We start from the raw sequence: 20066 nt of genomic DNA, 5'->3' as shown, positions 1-20066 counted from the left end.
TACAGGGTGCTTGCAGATTGGGGTTTATTGTAGTCTCTTAACTACATGCTAAGAATGAATAAGGTAGTGTCAAGCCATAAAAATAAAGTCCATGCAAATTAGTGATGGTAGTTATGTTTGCTTTTCCCAGCCTAGGAAATCAACTTTCTCTTTAAAATCTCCTGGAATACGGCCTAATGCAGGCCGACATGGCTCTACCTCAGGCACTTTACGAGGTCATCCAACGCCATTAGAAAGAGAACCATGTAAAATGAGCTTTAGTCGGATTGCTGAAACTGATATTGAATCAACTGTGTCAGCACCAACCTCTCCAAATACACCATCTACTCCACCAGTATCTGCTTCTTCAGACCTTAGTGTGTTTTTAGATGTGGACCTCAGCAGTTCCTGTGGTATGTATTTGATGTAAACCATTTGGTAAAAAAGCAATGTTGTGTTTCATATCATTCTTCTCATCATTTTAATTAGGGAACTGTAGAGTCCTTTGCACACTGTATTAGTGTGGAAAGTGGCATTTAAATGTGAAAATAATGATTAATGCAAGGGACTAAAGCATCATTTGTACATTGTTTATGCATCTTATTTTCCAATTTATTCATTAAAGATTTGTTTAGTACCTTCCGGGCCCCATACTGCTGCTCTAAAGGGAGCAACAGAGAGTACGAAAACAAGCAGATAAGTGTTGTGAAGGAAATTTAAAAAGAGACTGTGATAGAGAGGGAACTACTTATGCTAAGAAAGGAAAAACATTCCAGCTACAAAGGTAACATTCCGGGTTCATTTCTTTTAAAACTAACATGTCAAGAGAGGATGATAAAATTCTGTATTCTCTGTGTTATTGCATTTGTTACTTTATGCAAAAATATTTTTAAAATAAAACCATACATAATACCTTTCTTTTCAAATCAATTTTTCTCATTCCAATAGGCAGCAATAGCATCTTTGCTCCAGTCCTCTTGCCACATTCAAGTAAGTAAGAATTTGAGTTGATTCTAATGAAATAAATTTGTATAGGAGTATTTGGGTTTTAGCAACATTAAACAATTTTTTAAAAATGAATGAAATTCTTATAAACTGTGTTATTTGCTTACAGCTGGGTACTATTTAAACTTTACTATAGTTTTCATCATTTTACAACTTATCTATGGTCTAGGGGCTGTGTGACCTTGAACAAATTACTTAGCATCTCCAACCCTGTTAAGGATCAAATGAGATCACGATGTAGAGCCCCCAGCACATTGGTTGGCACAGAGTGAACAGTGATTTCATCTCAGTTGCTTCTCCTCTTTCCCATCCTAATTCATTTTCCAATATGGATTATATACTTAAGTGTTTATTAGGTTCCCAGACTAGCCTTTGATCACTTGTTTCTTCACATGGTCCTATTTAATTAAGGCAGTTATTTTAGTAAAATGCTATTCTGCCATTCTTGGTTATTTCATAATGTACGACATAAATGCTGTCACCTTTCTTTCTACAGTCATTTGTTTAAAACAACCCAGGGGCGCCCGGGTGGCTCAGTCAGTGAAGCGTCTGCCTTCAGCTCAGGTCATGATCTCAGGGTCCTGGGATTGAGCCCCGCATCAGGCTTCCTGCTCAGCAGGAAGTCTGCTTCTCTCTCTGCCTCTTCTCCACCACCACCACCCCGGCTTGTGCTCTCTCTCTTGCTCACTCTCTCTCTCTCAAATAATTAAATAAAATCTTTAAACAACAACAACAACAACTACCCAAAAAGGTACAGAGTAGCTTCAGGAATAATTCTCCCAATCTGGAGGACTTCTGCTTCTGTCATATTAAAATGTATATAATTTAGGTCATAACAAGACAGTTCCTGTCTTATGAGAAAAGTAAGGTTAGTCTTTTAAATGTTTATAATTCTGCATTTTAATATTTAAATTTTTATGAAAGTGATATATGCATACAGTTTAAAAGGCAAATACTCCTAAACACTGAAAATGAAATTGATAGCACTTCCCTACCCCATGTCTCCCCACATCTTTTCTTGTTCTCCAGTGACACTTCCACATTTTTTTTTTAAGATTTTATTTATTTATTTGACAGAGAGAGACAGCCAGCGAGAGAGGGAACACAAGCAGGGGGAGTGGGAGAGGAAGAAGCAGGCTCCCAGCAGAGCAGGGAGCCCAATGTGGGGCTTGATCCCAGGACCCCAGGATCAGGCCCTGAGCCAAAGGCAGACACTTAACGACTGAGCCACCCAGGCGCCCCAACACTTCCACGTTTTTAAATGGTGTTTTCATATTTTTCTCTCTTTTGAATCATTAGTTTTAGACAGTTTTTACTGATTTCCTATTACAGTAGATGAGAATTTTGCCCTTTATTCTGCCTAATATACTTGTCACATTTTGGGAAAATATTATTCACTATTAAGTAGTGTATACTATGATTATGTTTCCTTTCTTGTACAGCTCTGTTTCATGAAGTTAATGATAAACTTATTAATGCTTAGGTGTTTTTGTTTGTTGGTTGGTTTTCCAAATATCTATTGCTCAGTCTTCTCACACCCCGTCTCAGCACAGTTTTCCATAAGGTCAGACCACTCAGGACAGTTGTCAGGATGTTCGTTTTGCTGTTTAACTTGGAAACTTCCTTCCTGGTGCCCTTTAGTTCTACTCCAGTTTGGACTGGTTGCTCTCTTGGCCTCTCACCCAGCTGTCATCCTAGAACTTTCTTTTGTTGTCGTCCTAGAAATTCCTTCACGTCTCTTCTGTGTTGGATCCTTGTTTTTTTGGACTCCTTGTCTTCTTTCTTGAATGCTCCCTTACTTTGGTAGAGTACATCCTCTAGTAGCTACCTGAGAAAGGCTAAAAAGATAAAAAGTTTTTAAGTTTTTATATTTCTGAAAATGTATTTAATATATTTGTTAATAGTTTGGGTATAGAATTATAAATCCTTTTCACTAGGAATTTTGAGGGCATTTTCTTATGGTCTTCTTGCTTTCATACTTCCTGTTTAGAAGTCCAGTGTCATTCACTCATAAATTATTCATGCATAGTTTTTAAATGCCTGATATGTGCAGGCAGTATTCTAAGTGCAAGAAACTGTGACACTGAACAAAATAGAAATCCGCTGTCAATGACCTTCTAGTTTCAATCCTTTTTTAAAACTAGAGTACACTTGCTGTAGCAAAGGGACCCAAAAATACAGAACCTTAAATGAAATAGAACTCTATTTCTCACAATGGCCAAGTAAACACCTCTGTTCCACAAGCTAATAGGACAATTCAGGAATCTCAAAATGGGGCTTCCATCTCTGAGTTTTGAGCAACTGCTTCAGTTATTATCATTTTCTAGCCAGGAGGAAGGTGAATGTCGACAGGTTTTGTTAGAAAAACATGATCTGAGGGGCACCTGGGTGGCTCAATCGGTTGGGTATCTGCCTTAGACTCAGGTCATGATCTCAGGGTCCTGGGATCAAGCCCTCAGTCCAGTTCCCTGCTCGCCAGGGAGCCTGCTTCTCCCTCTCCTTCTGCTCCTCCCCCTGCTTTTGCTCTCTCTCTTTCTCTCTCTCTTTCAAATAAATAAATAAAATCTTAAAAAAAAAAAAAAAAAAAAGGAAAGAAAAGAGAAACATCTGGGTGTTGCTCACATTACTCCTGCTCTCATTCCATTGGTCAAAACTTTGCTCCAAGGGAGGCTGAGAGATGTTGTCTGTAGCTAGGCAGCCTTTTGTCTTGCTAAAATACATGGGATCCTGTTACTAAAAGGAAGAAAAGGAAAGGTACACTGGGGGACAGTTAGAAGTCTCTGCCACAATATATGCAAGAAAGTTTTAGAATATTCTCTTTATTCCTGATGATCTGTACGTTCGCAATGATCTGCTTTAATATGAACCATTATTTTCTTTCATTTTGTCATCTACTTATTAAGCCCTTTAAATTTAGAGATCATGTGATTTCTAGAAACTGTTCCTTATATTGTTTTGTTAATAATTTCCTCCCAAATATGTTGTCTGACTTGCTTTTTTAGTTCCTTTTCCATATTGTATATCCTAGATTGAGCCTCCAGTTTTCTTGTCTTTTATCTTATTGTCCATCTCTTTGTTTTCTTGTTCTGTTTTCTGCAAGATTTCCTCCCTTCATCTTCCCACTCTTTTTTTTCATTAATTGTTGATTTTGAATTTCCAAAAAATTCTTTCTAGTTACCTTTGTTTATGCCATTTTTATATCATCCTATTATTCTGGTTTCATGGATTCACTGTCTTATCTTCCATAGGATATTATAGTGTTTTTGAAAAAAAAAATTGTTTCTGGTTTTTTTTTCCTTTCTGAGTTGCATCTATTAGTTTAGTCTCTTGTCTTTCATATTGGAGTCTTTCCTTTCTTGTCTGGTATCCTAAGCTTTCCATATTTTAGAGTGAGGCAGTGTAAGCTGATGGGAAATGCTATATCCATGGTCAGAGCTTGTTGACATGTAATAGAGTGATGAGAAGTTCTTTACTTAGGAAATCTCCAAACATCAGAATCTATGAGGCCTCTTCTCTAGGACTGTTTAATTTTTCCAAAGAAAGATCTTTGAATCTTCTGCCTGGGTGGTCTGAACATTTAGTATGAAAATCTGTGTTTTTAGCACAGGCTAATGACCCCCCTCTGATGTGTAGATTCACCAGAAAATAAAACCCCCAGTCTCCCACAGAACTTTAATTGCTCCTTATATAGATTTAATCAAGTCTTCTGTTCTCATCCCATGTCTTCCATTATACCAAGTACCTTTAACTCCTGATCCCTCCTTTCATTCTGTGGGGGCACGTTAAAGGCTGTTTGTCAGTATCACTAACTGCAGACACTCGGGTTTCATCTTCCTCCACGTGTCTCCCTCATATACACTGTAGTCCACCTTCATGTATTGAAGCTGCAGGGGTCAGATGTTTCCTGGCTTCACTGAAGTTTGTTTCTTATTTTCCGTGTTGTTCTGTGGTGGAAATGTTTTTACTATGTCTATTAGTTTCTTTTAGTGCTGCTCTAAGAAAGTCCCACAGACTGAGTGGCTTAGAAGGGCCCAGTTCTGGAGGCTGTAAGTCCCCAAATCAAGATGTTGGCAGGGCCTTGCTCTTTCTGAAACACGTAAGAGAGAATCTTTCTTTGCCTCTTCTAACTTCTGGCCTTTGCTGACAGTCTTTGGCCTCCTTTGGTTTATGGATGCATCATCTCAGTCTCTACCGCTGTTGTCAGATGGTCGTCTTCTCCCTGCGTGTTTCTTTGTCCCTTCTCCTCTCCTTCTAAAGACCTCAGTCGTACTGGATTGGGGTCCACTTTCGTCCTAACTTGATTACATATCTGTAAAGACCCTATTTCTAAATAAGGTCACATTGACAGGTACTGGGTGTTACAGGTGACAGGCACTTCAGCATATTTTGGGGGGGGGACACAATTCAACCCCTAACACCAAGCGATTTTAGAATCAGGAGTTCTAGACATTATTTTGGATGGCAGTAAAATACATTTTCCATATGATAAGGAAAATTTCATTTTGAAATTTAATGGAAAATATTGAAAATAACTGCATAAAATTCTGACTCTCCTAAAACAAATCCTGAAAGAAAGAACATAGTATGTATGAAAAGTGCTCACATACAATGGGAAAAACAGCAAGACGCCACTAACAGTGGACATGAATAGACTGTTCACATCAAAGTATGAGCAAGCCTGTGTTAAAAGTTACTCTCATACATTACTTATCCCTTCTAAATTGGTATATTAGCATGACCCTTTTGGAAAGAAATCTGTAAACAACATGTCAAACCATAAAAATGTTCACACCCTTTGGTCTTATCCAGTAGGAAATTGAATACTTACTTCGTAGCACCTACTGTGCTAGGTACTGCAGATTCAGTGGCGAACAAAAAACCCAAGTTTCTGCCTTCATTTATTCAAAATACCAGTTTTGGGAAGAAGTCACATCCATGAAGATCACGTTGTTCATCCCACTCTCTTGGTTTTTCTAACTATACTTTCAGCTGCCTAGTTTCTCTTGCTTGTTTCTCTTCATATTCTCAACCTCTAAAAATTGGAAGGCCACAAGGTTCAGTCCCTGGACCTCTTCTCACTCATTTGGTTGGCCCATCCGGTCTTATATCATCTATATAATGATAATTCCCCAATTTTTTTCTCTACCTAGAACCTCTCTCTGACCTTTTGACCCATATACTCAGTGACCTATTCGACATCTCCATTTAGATACTTAATAGGAATCTCAAACCTAACCTCTCCAAAACTGAGCTTGTTTTCATCCCCTCCAAAGTTGTTCTTCCCACTGCCTCTTTATCCCAGTTCTCAACTGCATCTAATTGCTTAGGCTAAAAATATTAGAGTTATCTTTTACTTCTCTCTTTTTCTCATACCCCAAATGTGATTCATGAGCAAGTCTTGTTAACCTTCAAAATGTATCCAGAATCTATTTCTCACCATCTCTACTGCTGTCACCTTGATCCAAGCCACCATAATCTCTTACCTGGTTTATTATAGTAGCCTCCTAACTTCCCATCTTCCACATAGTCTGTTTTCACTATAGCAGCCAAGTCCTTTTAGAATGTAGGTTAGACCAAAAAGAAAAAAGAGTGTAAGTTAGGCTTGTCTCACCTGTGCTTGAAGCTCTCCAGTGCCTTTCTATCTCAGTGTAAAAGCCAAAGTTCTTTGAAAGGGCCCAGAAGGTTCTATGCATTTTAGCCTCTTTTGATGTCAGACTTCATCACCTACTGTTCTCTCCCATCACTCATTCTGCTCCAGCTGCTCAGTCTCCTGCACACGGTAGACACATTCCCACATCAGGACTTCTGCTCTTGCCATTCCGTGTGCCTAGAATGCTCTTCATCTGTTTGGCCTCATTGCAGGCTCCCTTGCCTCCTTCAGGTTTTTGCCCAGTATTACCTGAGTGAGGTTTTCCCTAGCCACGCTATCTAAAATTGCTCCCCTCCTGTCTCCTTCTATCCACCTTCCCTACCTAATATTTCTTCTTCTAATTTATAGCCATAATTCTTTTACTTAGTTTTCAAATCTGTTCTCTCTCCCCAACCTAGAATATAAGCTCCATAGGGACATGAGTTTTTGCCTGTTCCTCACTACTGTATTGCTATAGTGCCTGGAACAGCATCTGACACTGTAGCAGTTATGCAATAAGTGTTTGTTGAAAAAGGTGGATGGACAGATGTCAAAAAATTGGAAGTAACTTACATAGCTAACTAACATTATAGAAATCACTTAGTAAATTACTCTACATTCATTAGTTTGGAACACTGAAACTATTTAAAATCCTCACAAAACCTGATCTTATAGGGAAGTGCTCTTGATAGTAAATAACATTGTGTTCACACTTCATCAAGGGTTATTGTGTGCCTGCTACAGAGAGTATAACATAGTGGTTAAGTGGTCTGCTGTAGAGTCAGACCCATATTCAAAAACTCGCACAGCTTTTCTTTTCTTTCTTTCTTTCTTTTTTTTTTTTAAGATTTTATTTATTTATTCGACAGAGAGAGAGACAGCCAGTGAGAGAGGGAACACAAGCAGCGGGAGTGGGAGAGGAAGAAGCAGACTTCCAGCGGAGGAGCCTGATGTGGGGCTCAATCCCAGAACGCTGGGATCACGCCCTGAGCCAAAGGCAGATGCTTAACGACTGAACCACCCAGGCGCCCCCAAAAACTCTCACAGCTTTTCCACCATCATTCAGATATTTTCTGCTTCCATGAGTGTGTATTTCTGTAAGGAAGAAAAGACCCACCTAAGTCTGACTTAAACAATAAGAAAGCATTCTGACTCACAAAATTGGAAGTCTAGAGGAAGACTGCTTTAAGACTTGTTGAATCACTGGCTCAATGATGTTATCAAAGACTAGGTTCTTTTTCGATTCTTCATTGTTTTGTCCAAATTATCGGCTTTACCTAAGGCTGTTTTCCCTCAAGGTCGTAAGAGTGGTGGCAGGAGTAATAATGGTTTTGTGCTTCTTTGTTCAGTCAGGTAAGAAGGAAAGAGATATACAGAGACAGACTGGCAGAGTGCTTTTTCAGAAGGGCAAGGAACTTTCTTTTCAGTAGTCGCTTCCAGATCTTTCACATTTCACTTGTCTGAACTAGGTCACATGCCTACAGCTAAGTCAGTCACTCTGACTGATGGAGTGGATTACACAGATTGACTTGGTCTAATCAGGCCCCATCTTTGGAGCTACAGGATGAGGTCAGCTTTCCCTCAAGTGAAGCATAGGGCTGCATGCATGAAAGGGAGTTAGATAAAAATCGGATCACATTAAGAAGGTGAGAAGTGAGGGGCGCCTGGGCGGCTCAGTCGTTAAGCGTCTGCCTTCGGCCCAGGGCGTGATCCCGGGGTCCTGGGATCGAGCCCTGCATCGGGCTCCCACTCCCCCTGCTTGTGTTCCCTCTCTCGCTGGCTGTCTCTCTCTCTGTCGAATAAATAAATAAAATCTTAAAAAAAAAAAAGGTGAGAAGTGAGTCCCATGTGCACTACTTTTTTTTCTTTTTTACTTTTTAAAAAGTATTTATTATTGGGGCACCTGGCTGGCTCAGTGAGTAGAGCATGCAACTCTTGATGTTAGGGTGATGAGTTCAAGCCCCACGTTGGGCATAGAGCATACTTTAAAATAGAGGTTTTTTTTAAAAAGTATTTATTATTGAAGTATAGTTGACATACAATGTTATATTAGTTTTAGATGTACAACATAGTGATTTGACAATTCTCTACATTACTCAGTGTTCACAACAAGTGTAGTCACTCTGTGTCACTGTATGTTATAATAATATTATTGCCTATATTCCCTAAGCTGTACTTTTTATTTCTTTGACTTATTTTATAACTGGAAGTTTGTGCCTCTTAATCCCCTTCATCTATTTCACCCATGCCCTTATCCTCCTCCACTCTGGAAGCCACCAGTTTGTTCTCTGTATTTATGAGTCTTTTTCTTTTTGTTTTGTTTTTCAGAATTCACATATAAGTGAAATCATATGGTATTTGTCTTTCTCTGACTTATTACTACTTAACCTCATACCCTCTATGTCCATCCATATTGTTGCAAATGACAAGATCTCATTCTTTTTTGTGGCTGAGTAATATTCCTCTGTGTGTGTGTGTGTGTGTGTGTGTGTGTGTGTGTGTGTGTGTGTACGTGGTATTTCTATTTTTTTTTATTTTGTGAGGAACCTCCATTATTGTTTCCAGAGTGGGTGCACCAGTTTGTCTTCCCAGCAACAGTTCGTGAGGGTTCCCTTTTCTCCACATCCCCAACACTTGTTATTTTTCTGATTGGAGTTGGGGTACACTGGGCCAGACTGGTTGACTACACCACATGGGATAGATTCACTATCACCAAGAGTAGTTCGCTCCCAAGACAGGGCCAACGATGCTGATCAGGCAAAAGGAGTATATCTGCAGCAGATAGTGCTCTGCCTGACCTCCCACACCATCTGCCGACACCCCATAGGCATACTTTGTTTTTGACACCCGGAGCTAGTAGCACCCATCAGGTGACTGCACAGTCACAAGATCAGGACAGCAGTTTTTTTACATGGAGTAAAGATATTGACATCTCTACTTGGATATCACATAAAGAGTTCACACTCCATATGTTTAAAATTAAACTCCTCAGCTTTCTCAACTAGTTCCTATGAGCCCAGTCTTAATGTAATGATAAACAAGACATGGTCACTGCTTTTATAACAAGTGTTGGTCAACAAATAGAGTTGGTCCATAACTACAGGTATTCTTTTTATCATATGAAGAAAAATAAATGAAAAGAGTTCTTATTCTGTGTCTGTTTGGCATAGAATTTTCCCCTGTGTGCTTTATTATTTTGTAAATTCTCTTTAATGTGGTTACATAACATTGTCCTTTATCACTGAGAAACTTGAAAGAGAAAGGTTATTTAATACAACCCTACCTTTTTGTCTCCTAGTTGGGGGTTTTATTACCTGTGTAGAAATGTATCTGATACTAGCTGCTTCAAAAACACAAGGTCTCTGATTATATATGACCTTTCTCTGGAAGTTACTACAGTTTCTACAAACATGTTTGTTTTGTCTATTTTAGATTTTAAAAGGTTTTTCAAGAAGCAGAATCTCATTATTAATCTTATTTAAATTGTATGTTTTCGGGGAGCTCTAGTGTCTGCCACATACCAGGCATTACCACTGTTGTACTAGTGCTTAGGGACACAAGTAAACACACACTGCCCTCAAAAAGCTTGCGGTTTAGTGGAGAGTATAGCTGAACCAACGGTTCAGTACAGTCTGACATTTGCTGTAGCAGAGGTGATCACAGATTGAAATAAAGCCTTATCTTATGATTGCACTGTGAATTGTGGTTCAACTAATCTTTTTTACCCCCAGAATCTTTCTTCAGTTCATGTGGTAGTTTACATAAACTAAGTGAAGAGCCACTGATTCCTCCTCCACTTCCTCCTCGAAAAAAGTTTGACGACGATGCTTCAAACTGCAAGGTAGTCGGCAGCACGGGGTCCGTCTTAGCTCGTCCAGCGCATTCAGAGTGGTGAATCTTCAGATAGTTCTTGTTCTTGTAAAAAGTCTGTAAATCATAATTTGGCTACCCTTTATAGTTTTGAAATGCTTCAGTTGTTTTATTTGAAAAATACTTTTAATAATTGCTTAATTCTCGTTTATATTTTTTTCTAAAAAGAGGCTGGGCAGCCAGATTCACAGATACTCAGAAGTATGTTTTCCTTCTGGTAGAAAGGGGGAAAACTTTAGTATTCAAAGCATTCTTCAAACTTTAAACCGGTACTTCTCAAACTGTAGGCTGCATCAGAATGACCTGGGAGGCTTATTAAAAGTAGATTGCTGAGTTTCTAATTCAGTAGGTCTAGGGTGGGACCCAGGAATTTGCATTTTTTAACAAGTTCCCTACTGGTGCTGATGCTGCTGGTCCCTGGATCACACTTGAGAACCGGCACGGTAAGCCTCACTGGGGAAAGTAGAAGTAGATGGCCAGAAAGCAGAAGCTGGACGTTGAGTTCCCTTGACATCATGTCCTTTAATGTCTACAAAGCCATGTATTCCTTTGACTGACTTGCATATTACAGTTAAAATGCATACATTTTTGAAAGGTATATAAAGCAAGATAACCTGAGGCTTTATGTTCTAAGATTTCAATGAAAACATCTCATATATAAAAATAATAAACTAGGCCCCAAATAAAACTGGGAGTATTTTACTCATGAATCTGATCATTAAATCAGATTAATCTATTTAGAGCTTCTGGATTTAACTGAACACATAAGAATTTTTCAGTCTTTTAAAGCTTAACAGATTTTTCAGGAGAATGGAGGTATAATTTAATTTTTTTTTTTTTTTGAGGGAAACACGAAATCTGATGATGACCCCCCTGCTATTCCACCAAGACAGCCTCCTCCTCCAAAGGTAAAACCCAGAGTTCCTGCTCCTACTGGTGCATTTGATGGGCCTCTGCACAGTCCACCTCCACCGCCACCAAGAGATCCTCTTCCTGATACCCCTCCACCAGTTCCCCTTCGGCCTCCAGAACACTTTATAAACTGTCCGTTTAATCTTCAGCCACCTCCACTAGGACATCTTCACAGAGATCCAGACTGGTTCAGAGATGTTAGTACCTGTCCAAACTCGCCAAATACTCCTCCTAGCACACCCTCTCCGAGAGTACCACGTCGATGCTACGTGCTCAGTTCCAGTCACAACAACCTTGCTCATCCTCAAGCTCCCCCTGTTCCACCAAGGCAGAATTCAAGCCCTCACCTACCAAAACTGCCACCAAAGACTTACAAACGGGAGCTTTCGCACCCTCCATCATACAGACTGCCTTTGCTAGAAAATGCGGAAACTCCTCAGTGACCTTAGCCATATGTAGTCATTGACACTGGAATGGTATTTGTAAAGGGTTTTTTTTTTTTTTTAATTTATTCAAAAAAGGCATAGTATTTTAGTACTTTTTACAAATAATGCTCTTACAAAAATGCTACTGATCAAATAAGCTTTTAAAAATTGGAAAAATAAAAATACAAAAGTCCTTTATCATTATCCTCAGGTGATCAGTAGCATTGCCTTGTCTTGGATCCTCAGTGCTGCCAAAAGGCCAGTATAAAGAATTTATATTTGCACTGTAGACTCTGCTAAAATATGGTTTAAAGTGACATTGATTGCACTGAAAGGGGATAGTGCATTTGTGGAATTTTTCAAATTTGGATAATAGATGCCTTTTTAAGGCAGTGAATTTACACAGATATAGGGGGTGTATGGTATTACTGATTTTTAAAACTCTTTGACCATCTTCTAGTTTTTACTTCTAGTTTTTATGTTTAGGGAGAATTGTGAAAAACACCCACTGTTCTTAAACTCTTTAATGCCATGTCTTAAATGCCAGAATTTGCTGCTGAAGACAAAAATGAAAAATAGAATGAAAATAATAGGATGCACTGTAAGTGTTTATTATTTTGTCAAAATGGATACAGAGACTACCTAACCCAGTCATAGAGGGAAAAAGGGCATGTATCTCATTCAGATGTGCCTTTTGTTTTTGCAGACTATGGTGTCTTTAGCTAATGAGTTGCCTATTGTTTTGGAAAACAAAGTTAATTAATATGCCATGTATGTACAGTTTTGTTTATATTGTATATTTAAAGATAATGCTAATAACCTATATAAATTTAAGTGACTCAAGGCCTATAATACAATCTGCTACTTTACTAACTCAGAAATTCAGAGGAAAATTTCTTATGGCATAGGAACCAACTGCCTTGCCCTCAAAACCTAGTAACTTTCTCTATAAATCTCATGTTAACTAAAGTAAAAAAAAAATTTTTTTTTTAGATTGGTAACATTTAAACCAGCAAACATACTTAAAGCTTTATTAAACTTTTTATTCAGAGAAGTGAGTAAAAGTTTTATTTGCCATTTGGACTCCTGGGTTCAGAGTGATGAAAACGCACGTTTTGCTGACAGTGCTGTAGCAGCAGTTGTGAAGTAGCCAAAAGCCACGTTGTTTGTTTACTGGTCTGTGGCCTTTTACTGTGCTTTGTATCAGAGTTCTTAACAAGATTAATAAATCACCCCAGTCTTAATTTTTAAAAGACTTTTAAATACGTGTTTTCATTATAAGAAACAAGGGGAGAGATTGTTGAATTCTGCGGAAATACACCCACATTATTTTCAATATTTTGTGCTATTTAAATTACGTAATCCCAAAGAATTTGATGTAAATTTTAGAAGGATAACTTTGTCTTAACTGTTAAAACAGCAATCAGCAAGCTTCCAGCAACCATTTTTATGCATTCAGATGAAAAATTAGCAGGCAAGGAAACTCTTGGTAAGGAGGGGGGTAGCCTGCTTGGTAGAATCTTGAAAACTGCCTGGATTTAAAGCCAATAACTACCGAGTGAATTAGTCTCCTGGTAAAAACACTGGGGGTTTGCCTTAAGAGCAGGTGACAATACCAGCTTTGTCTGGAAGAGCGGTTTAAGCTACCTGTTTGTTAAGCCAGGCTTGTAACTTAGAGGAGTGAGGCTGACCGACCCCGGGGCAGCGCTGGCCCGGGGCTCGACCGCGCCCTGCTAATGCTGCCTGCCCAGCTTTGTGCCTTTGCGCACGCGCTGTGGCGCCAACTTCGCCACTAGGAGGCGCCGGGCCCTCTTCAGGCCGGCCCTGGGGCGGTGCGTGTGGGTGTGACGTCACTGCGCGCGCCGCTTCTTGTTGCCGGGCAGCGATGGCGGCTCCTCTGGAGTCCTCGGCGGAGGACCCACTGCGGAACTTTGTTCGAGTTTTGGAAAAGCGAGACGGCACGGTGTTACGACTGCAGCAGTATGGCTCGGGCGGCGTGGGCTGCGTTGTTTGGGACGCTGCCATTGTCCTTTCTAAGTACCTGGAAACGCCCGGGTTTTCCGGCGATGGGGCTCACGCTCTGAGCCGGCGGTCTGTGCTGGAGCTGGGCTCCGGCACTGGGGCCGTGGGGCTCATGGCTGCTACCCTCGGGTAAGAGCTGGCAGGAGGGGGTGCGGCTTCGTTCGGGAAACCCGGATTCGTGGTTTACGACGCTTGTGCCTACACCTCAATCGACGTTATTTTGTAGGGCTGATGTTGTGGTCACAGATCTTGAGGAATTGCAAGACTTGCTGAAGATGAATATTAATATGAACAAGCATCTTGTCACTGGTTCTGTTCAAGCCAAGGTACTGAAATGGTTTGTATGGCCTTTCAGCTTGTTTTAAGATAACGATCTGTAGTTTGCTTTAAATTGCGTTTCACTAAAAGCATAGTTAATACAAAGGGGACCTTCCAGAACTTGTTTAGAGAACCTTCCAGAACTTGTTTAGAGAACAATGTTTTAAATTATTAAAGCAACAGTTAAAATATTTGGTTGACATTTTTAAGGGGGGAAGAAATAGAAGACTTTCCATCTCCGCCAGACTACATACTGATGGCCGACTGCATATACTATGAAGAGGTAAGTATTCAGTGAGTGAAGTGTCTGTCTTCAGAAGTTGTATCATAATTCGTGGATTCCAAAGTGCTTATTTCTTCACCTTTTAACATCTCTGAAGGCAGGATATGTGTCCTATAGTTGATGACACAGTAAAGAACATTAAGGTTACCAGGAACTATATGCATGTACTCGTGATAAACATGTAGACCTGTGAAACATGTTGACAAAAGTGTTATGTGCATTTGACTAGAGGCTTCTGTAATATTTTAAAGATTTTGCCATTTGGATCTGTTAAGATAAGCTACGGATTTTTTTAAGCTCTTTCCAGTGAACAAGTTAACCATGACTTTGAGAATTAAGTTGCATTGTAAAGAATTCATTGTTCTGTGGCAAGATTGATTCAGGATGGTATTTTTTAAAATATCAGTTTGTATAATATTGTGGGCATCACATTTGTAAAATAACAAACATTGAACTACCTTATGCTCAAGTTAGGGTCGGACTTACTTTTGTGGGTAAAATTCCAAGTTAAAATAGATTAAATAAAATTAATTTTTTAAGAGTGAGGTCAGTTTCATTTGTTTTCCCATGGTAACTCCAAAATGCAGTCATTTGAGTCTTGGAAACTGAAATCAATACAACGGTTGATTAGTGAAGAGGAGTTTACCAGTCATTAGCTACAGAGCTTTAATTTAACCACATATACTTTGTTGATTGATTCAAAGATGGATAAATTGGAGGGGAGTTATAGTTACTCTCCACTTCTCCTACCCCCTTTTTATAGTAAAAATGTAAATTTTTAAAAATCATAAGTAAAAGTGATATTCCTTTTTGAACAGTCTTTGGAGCCGTTGTTGAAAACTCTAAAAGATCTTAGTGGATTTGAGACTTGTATTATATGTTGTTACGAACAACGAACAATGGGAAAAAATCCAGAAATTGAGAAAAAATATTTTGAGGTAAGTAGTAGATCTGTTTTCGTAGTGCTTTATGTGACTTCATCGAGGCTTTATGTGACTATGTGTTCAAATATATTATGGTAATTTTGAGTGGGGAACACATTCTGCTCATGCGAATCCAAGGAGACTATCCTTCATTGCCCACCATTCTACTAAGCTTCTCCCCCACCTTTTTCATCTTTTCTGATCCTTTTTTTCTTTTTCTTTTCTAATAAGTTGATCTAGTATCTACAGAACAACCTAAAATAATAACGGTAACACCCTTGTCTTTTCTAGAAAAGTTTTCCATGTTTCTTTATTAAACATGATGCTGGCTTTTGGGAACATAGTAATGTATTACTTTTGAAATCAGAAATATATGTGTTACATTTTTACGTCTGTGTTTTTCTCTGCATTTTTATGAAAGCTTCGACCAAGATATCCTGTCTACTTTCTGGAATGTTTTTTGGTTTTGTTTTGTTTTTTACTTTTTACTTTGAAATAATTAAAGACTTACAGAAAGTTGCAAAAGTGGTACATAGAGCCCCATGTATCGTTCACCTGTCTTCCCCCAGTGGTCCTCCAAACCCTTCTGATGGGCAAAAATCAATTACATTACAAGTGACTCCTCTTGAGGGTACCTCTACACAGCCCTGCAGTTTATCTACTGAAAGGACTACTGTGCTTAAATAAGAATGTAAATACGTGACTCTGCCTCAGGTGCTAAAATTGTTTTTTATTTTCATGTTTTTCTTGAAAGTAAAGAATGTTAATGAACTTTTGAGACTGTAATTGAAAATTCAATATTGTTAAACAGTTTAAATTGAGTCAAACACATGTAAGATACACATATATCAGGTGCTCGGCTCAGTTTTTCATGTGTATACACCCGAGCAATCACCACTCTACATAAAAATGCAGAATATTTTCAGGACCTCAAGGCTCCCATGTGCCCTTTTCCAGTCAGTACTCCTCCAAAGTTAACTGTCACTCTGACTTCTGTTGCCACAGGAAATTTCGTATTATTGATTTTGAAGTATATCTCTTTTAAATTTATAGCTCCTCCAGCTAGACTTTGACTTTGAAAAAATTCCTTTGGAGAAACATGATGAAGAATATCGAAGCGAGGATATTCATATTTTATACATCAGAAAGAAAAAATCGGTAAATACATTCCCACCTCTTTATCCTCTGAGGAGATCTCATTAGCTGGGCACTGTCTCTGAGCTAATGTGTGGTGTAGACTGATTTTGATGTGGGGAAACAGTTCTAACGACTCACTGGCGCTCTCAGTGTTTAGATCACTTAATCTACCTGGCCTTGGATTCTTCCTCTAAAAAAAAAACAAAAAACCAGGCTACTTTGATAAAGGTCCTTTCCATCTGTAAATAATAGAGCTTTGTAATTGGGCATTACCTCAGGCAAATATCTTAGCTATTTGTACATTTCTTTTATCTCTCAGAGATTTAAAAATGCCAGTTCTGACTTTTGTGAACTTTTTCCAACCATTCAAATTTTTTTAAATAGTCTAAAGTATAACAAGGTAGATCTGCCCAGTAAATAAAAATGCACTCAAATAGAATTTATGTGTGTTACCCTTTTTTGTTGCTTCCTTTACCTGTTACAACAGTTACATTTTATAGAAGTTGCTCTGTATGCCTAGAGTTTGCTGTGTGTAGAGGGGAAGAATTGTATTTCATCCATTTTGTTTGTATCACCTTTTGTATATGTGACTAGTATAAGGCAAGGACATGATCTAATTTATGAATTAAGGGTGCTAATTTAGTAAGTCCTACTTGTTCCTGTTATCTTTGCTTTGATTAAATTTGTTCATGATGAAGTTCTCTGATTATGGGAATTCTAGCCAAAAGCAAATGGCTTGTAAGTTGGGGGATCAAGGCTAGGTATTAGAACTGTAAGAAGTGAGAGGCGGTGGGATTAGTAATTCAGATCTACTAACTTTCATTTGACATAGTGCTGGAGATCCAAAGATAAATTTTAAAAATGTTTTATGCCTTAAGGAATCTGGTTTTAGCTCAAGCTGTTGTGTAGTTTTAAAAGTAGAGGTTTTTTTGAGGCATTAAGATTTTGTCTCCTAAATGTAAAGGCTTTGTGTGTGTGTGTGAAGAATTACTTCTTTTTACAAAATTGATAAAATTCACCCTTTTAAAATGTAAGGTTCAGTGGTTTTTAGTATATTCACAGAGTTGCACAATTGTCACCACTTTTGAATTCTAAACATTCTTTATTGCCCCAAAAAGAAACCCCATACCCATTAGCAGTCACTTGCTGTTCCCACCTCTCCCTGATCTTTGGCAGCCACCAGTCTGTTCTCTGTCTGTGAAGTTGCCTGTTCTGAACATTTCATAGAAGTGGAATCACACACTATGTGGCTTCTTGTATCTGGCTCCTTTTTATAGTTTTAGAAGTAAAATATAGTTTTAATATTTCTTTGATATACTACACCTTATCCATCCATTCATCAGTCATTAGGCATTTCAGTGGTTTTTCACTTTTTGGCAATAATGAATACTGCAATGAATATTCATGTAAGAATTTTTCTGTGACTTACGTTTTCAAATCTCTTGGGTATATACCTAAGAGTAGAACTGCTAGGTCACATGGGAACTCCATGTTTAACTAACAGTGAATTGGCCAAACTGTACTCCAAAGCTGCTGTACCATTTTACATTCCCACCAGCAGTGGCGCAGGGTTCTCATTCCTTCGTATCTTCACCAGCGCTTGTCATTGTCCATCTTTTTGATGGTAGTCATCTCGGTAGGGGTGAAGTGGTGTCTCATTGTGGTTTTTATTTTCATTTCTTGAATGACTAATGTGGAGTGTCTCTCTTCATGTATTTACTGGCCATTTGTATATCTTTACAGAAATACTTAGCCTGTTTTTTGTTTGTTCGTTTTTAAGATTTTTATTTATTTGTCAGAGAGAGACAGTGAGAGAGGGAACCCAAGCAGGGGGAGTGGGAGAGGGAGAAGCAGACTCCCCACTGAGCAGGGAGCCCCATGTGGGGCTCGATCCCAGGACCCTGGGATCATGACCTGAGCCGAAGGCAGATGCTTAACCGACTAAGGCACCCAGGTGTCCCATACTTAGCCTGTTTTTAAATTGAGTTGTCCTCTTACCGTTGAGTTGTAATAGTTCTTTATATATTCTGGATACTAGACCCTTAACAGATACATGACTTTCAAATACTTTCTCCCATTCTGTGTTTGTTTTTTTTTTCTTGAGAGTATGTCCTTTGAAGCACAAAGCTTTTTAATTTTGATGATGTCTAGTATATGTGATTTTTCTTTGGTTGTTTTGTTTTAGGTATCAGCAAAAAACCATCTCTTAAAAATTCTGCATGGTTGTTCATTTGAATTGCATTTAGCCATTATTAAGCATATTGCTTAGTATTAAGTACCCAGTAAATACTTAATTTTTTATAAGAAATCAGTCTTTAAAGCTTTCATTTTTTTTTCCTTATAGAAATCTCCATCGTGAAATCTTTAGTCCTCTTACCCAAGCTCTCTAACAACCTGGGTAAGCTAAAGATGTGAATGGAGCATGTGAATACAGCATGGGAAGATTGTGTTCACAGATTTTTCCAGCATGTCCACAGAGATTCAGTATATAACTGACAAACCACCATGGGGCTGCCTGCAATTCGAAAAATGATGCCTGCCTGCCTGCCTGCCAGTGGGCCTGAAATCCAACTTAGTTTACCTGTAGCTCAGCATCAAGTTCTGCTTAAACGAAAATTGTGTGTCAGTCACTCCTCAAATGAATATAGGTGTTGAAGTTTGCCTAAAGTCTGCCAGAAATAAACAGTGAAGTGGCTTGGTTGACTTGGCATTATTGTCAGGAAACTAGAGATAAATTGATCCAATTTCTAAAGAGAGATATCTATTACTATGTAATTCTGTTTAAGTTGCAACTAATAAAATTTAGTTGTCTTCAAGATCAGTAAATCTAAAAGTAGGTTTTTATTTTAATGTAATTATGCAGTGGTTTTTATCATATGTATCTTCCACTTCATTGCTATTATTACGATAGCTTTAGTATTTTAAATGTTCTTTTACTTAAAAAAAAACAACCTGAAAATACTGTTTTGTATACTTCTATTAGCCAAAGTTTTATTCTTTTCTTCCACCGTACATGTCTATATGAGTTAGATAGTAAATTATACTGTAATGAGTTGGTAGGAATGAAAGTAAGAAATCAGGAGGGGGGAAAAGGTATCTTTAAAAACTTTTTTCATTTGAGAATGGAGTAGGAATAAAAGTCCAGTTTCAGGCTTGTGCACTTACGTGGCTCTTGCACTTTTCTTTGCATATATATTCCAGGAAAATGGCGAAAATCACCAGTGTTGTTTACATGAAACAGAGAACTGTCTTTAAATCACTACAAATGTTGTTCTATATACATTGACCAAGTGATTTTGATTCTGCGTATTCTCTGTTTTATGATGGTACAATAATCATCTGCTCACAGACTGATCGATCGAGGCCTTCAGTTACACCAGTTATGAAGAGTAAGACTAGCTGGATAGAATGCCGGTACTCGTAGGCATTGGTGCGAGGTGGCACATTTTATGTATTAAAATAAACATTGTTTTTGAGATCCTGTGATTTTGTCAATGTTTCAGAAATAGCTTTGAAGAAAATGAACATCTAAATCAGGCTTTCCAGAAAAAGCAAAAGCAGCC

At 38.5% G+C, this 20066-nt stretch overlaps 2 protein-coding genes across 5 annotated transcripts in view; both read left to right on the top strand.

Annotated features, from left to right (window-relative positions):
* The window catches only part of SOS2 (SOS Ras/Rho guanine nucleotide exchange factor 2), an 80020-nt gene extending 66947 nt beyond the window's left edge, over window positions 1-13073 (top strand). The window contains exons 20-24 of one of the 3 annotated variants that reach the window (XM_040620876.1): window positions 131-392; window positions 928-969; window positions 10345-10454; window positions 11329-11391; window positions 11545-13073. In XM_040620876.1, the coding sequence (XP_040476810.1) occupies window positions 131-392; window positions 928-969; window positions 10345-10454; window positions 11329-11391; window positions 11545-11838 (771 nt within the window). In that variant the 3' untranslated portion in view covers window positions 11839-13073. Of the gene's footprint in view, window positions 1-130; window positions 393-927; window positions 970-10344; window positions 10505-11328 lie in introns of all 3 variants that reach the window. The other 2 variants (XM_040620877.1, XM_040620875.1) reach the window with 2 other exon arrangements.
* Window positions 13074-13175: 102 nt separating this feature from the next.
* On the top strand, window positions 13176-19979 carry VCPKMT (valosin containing protein lysine methyltransferase). 2 transcript variants are annotated; one of them, XM_008693343.2, is made up of 7 exons: window positions 13176-13971; window positions 14069-14179; window positions 14371-14443; window positions 15262-15381; window positions 16420-16524; window positions 18848-18901; window positions 19705-19979. In XM_008693343.2, the coding sequence occupies exons 1-6, from the start codon at window positions 13706-13708 to the stop codon at window positions 18860-18862; spliced, it is 690 nt and encodes a 229-aa protein (XP_008691565.1). In that variant the 5' UTR covers window positions 13176-13705; the 3' UTR covers window positions 18863-18901; window positions 19705-19979. The 2 variants fall into 2 exon arrangements, with proteins under 2 accessions (XP_008691565.1, XP_008691557.1); XM_008693335.2 differs by lacking the exon at window positions 19705-19979 and having other exon boundaries at window positions 18848-19198.
* The last annotated feature ends 87 nt before the right edge of the window (window positions 19980-20066 follow it).

This window comes from Ursus maritimus, unplaced genomic scaffold (assembly GCF_017311325.1).
Source record: "Ursus maritimus isolate PB19 unplaced genomic scaffold, ASM1731132v1 scaffold_36, whole genome shotgun sequence".
NCBI classification, from domain to species: domain Eukaryota; kingdom Metazoa; phylum Chordata; class Mammalia; order Carnivora; family Ursidae; genus Ursus; species Ursus maritimus.
Note: the sequence above shows the minus strand (reverse complement) of the source record. Positions and strands in the feature narration are given on the sequence as shown.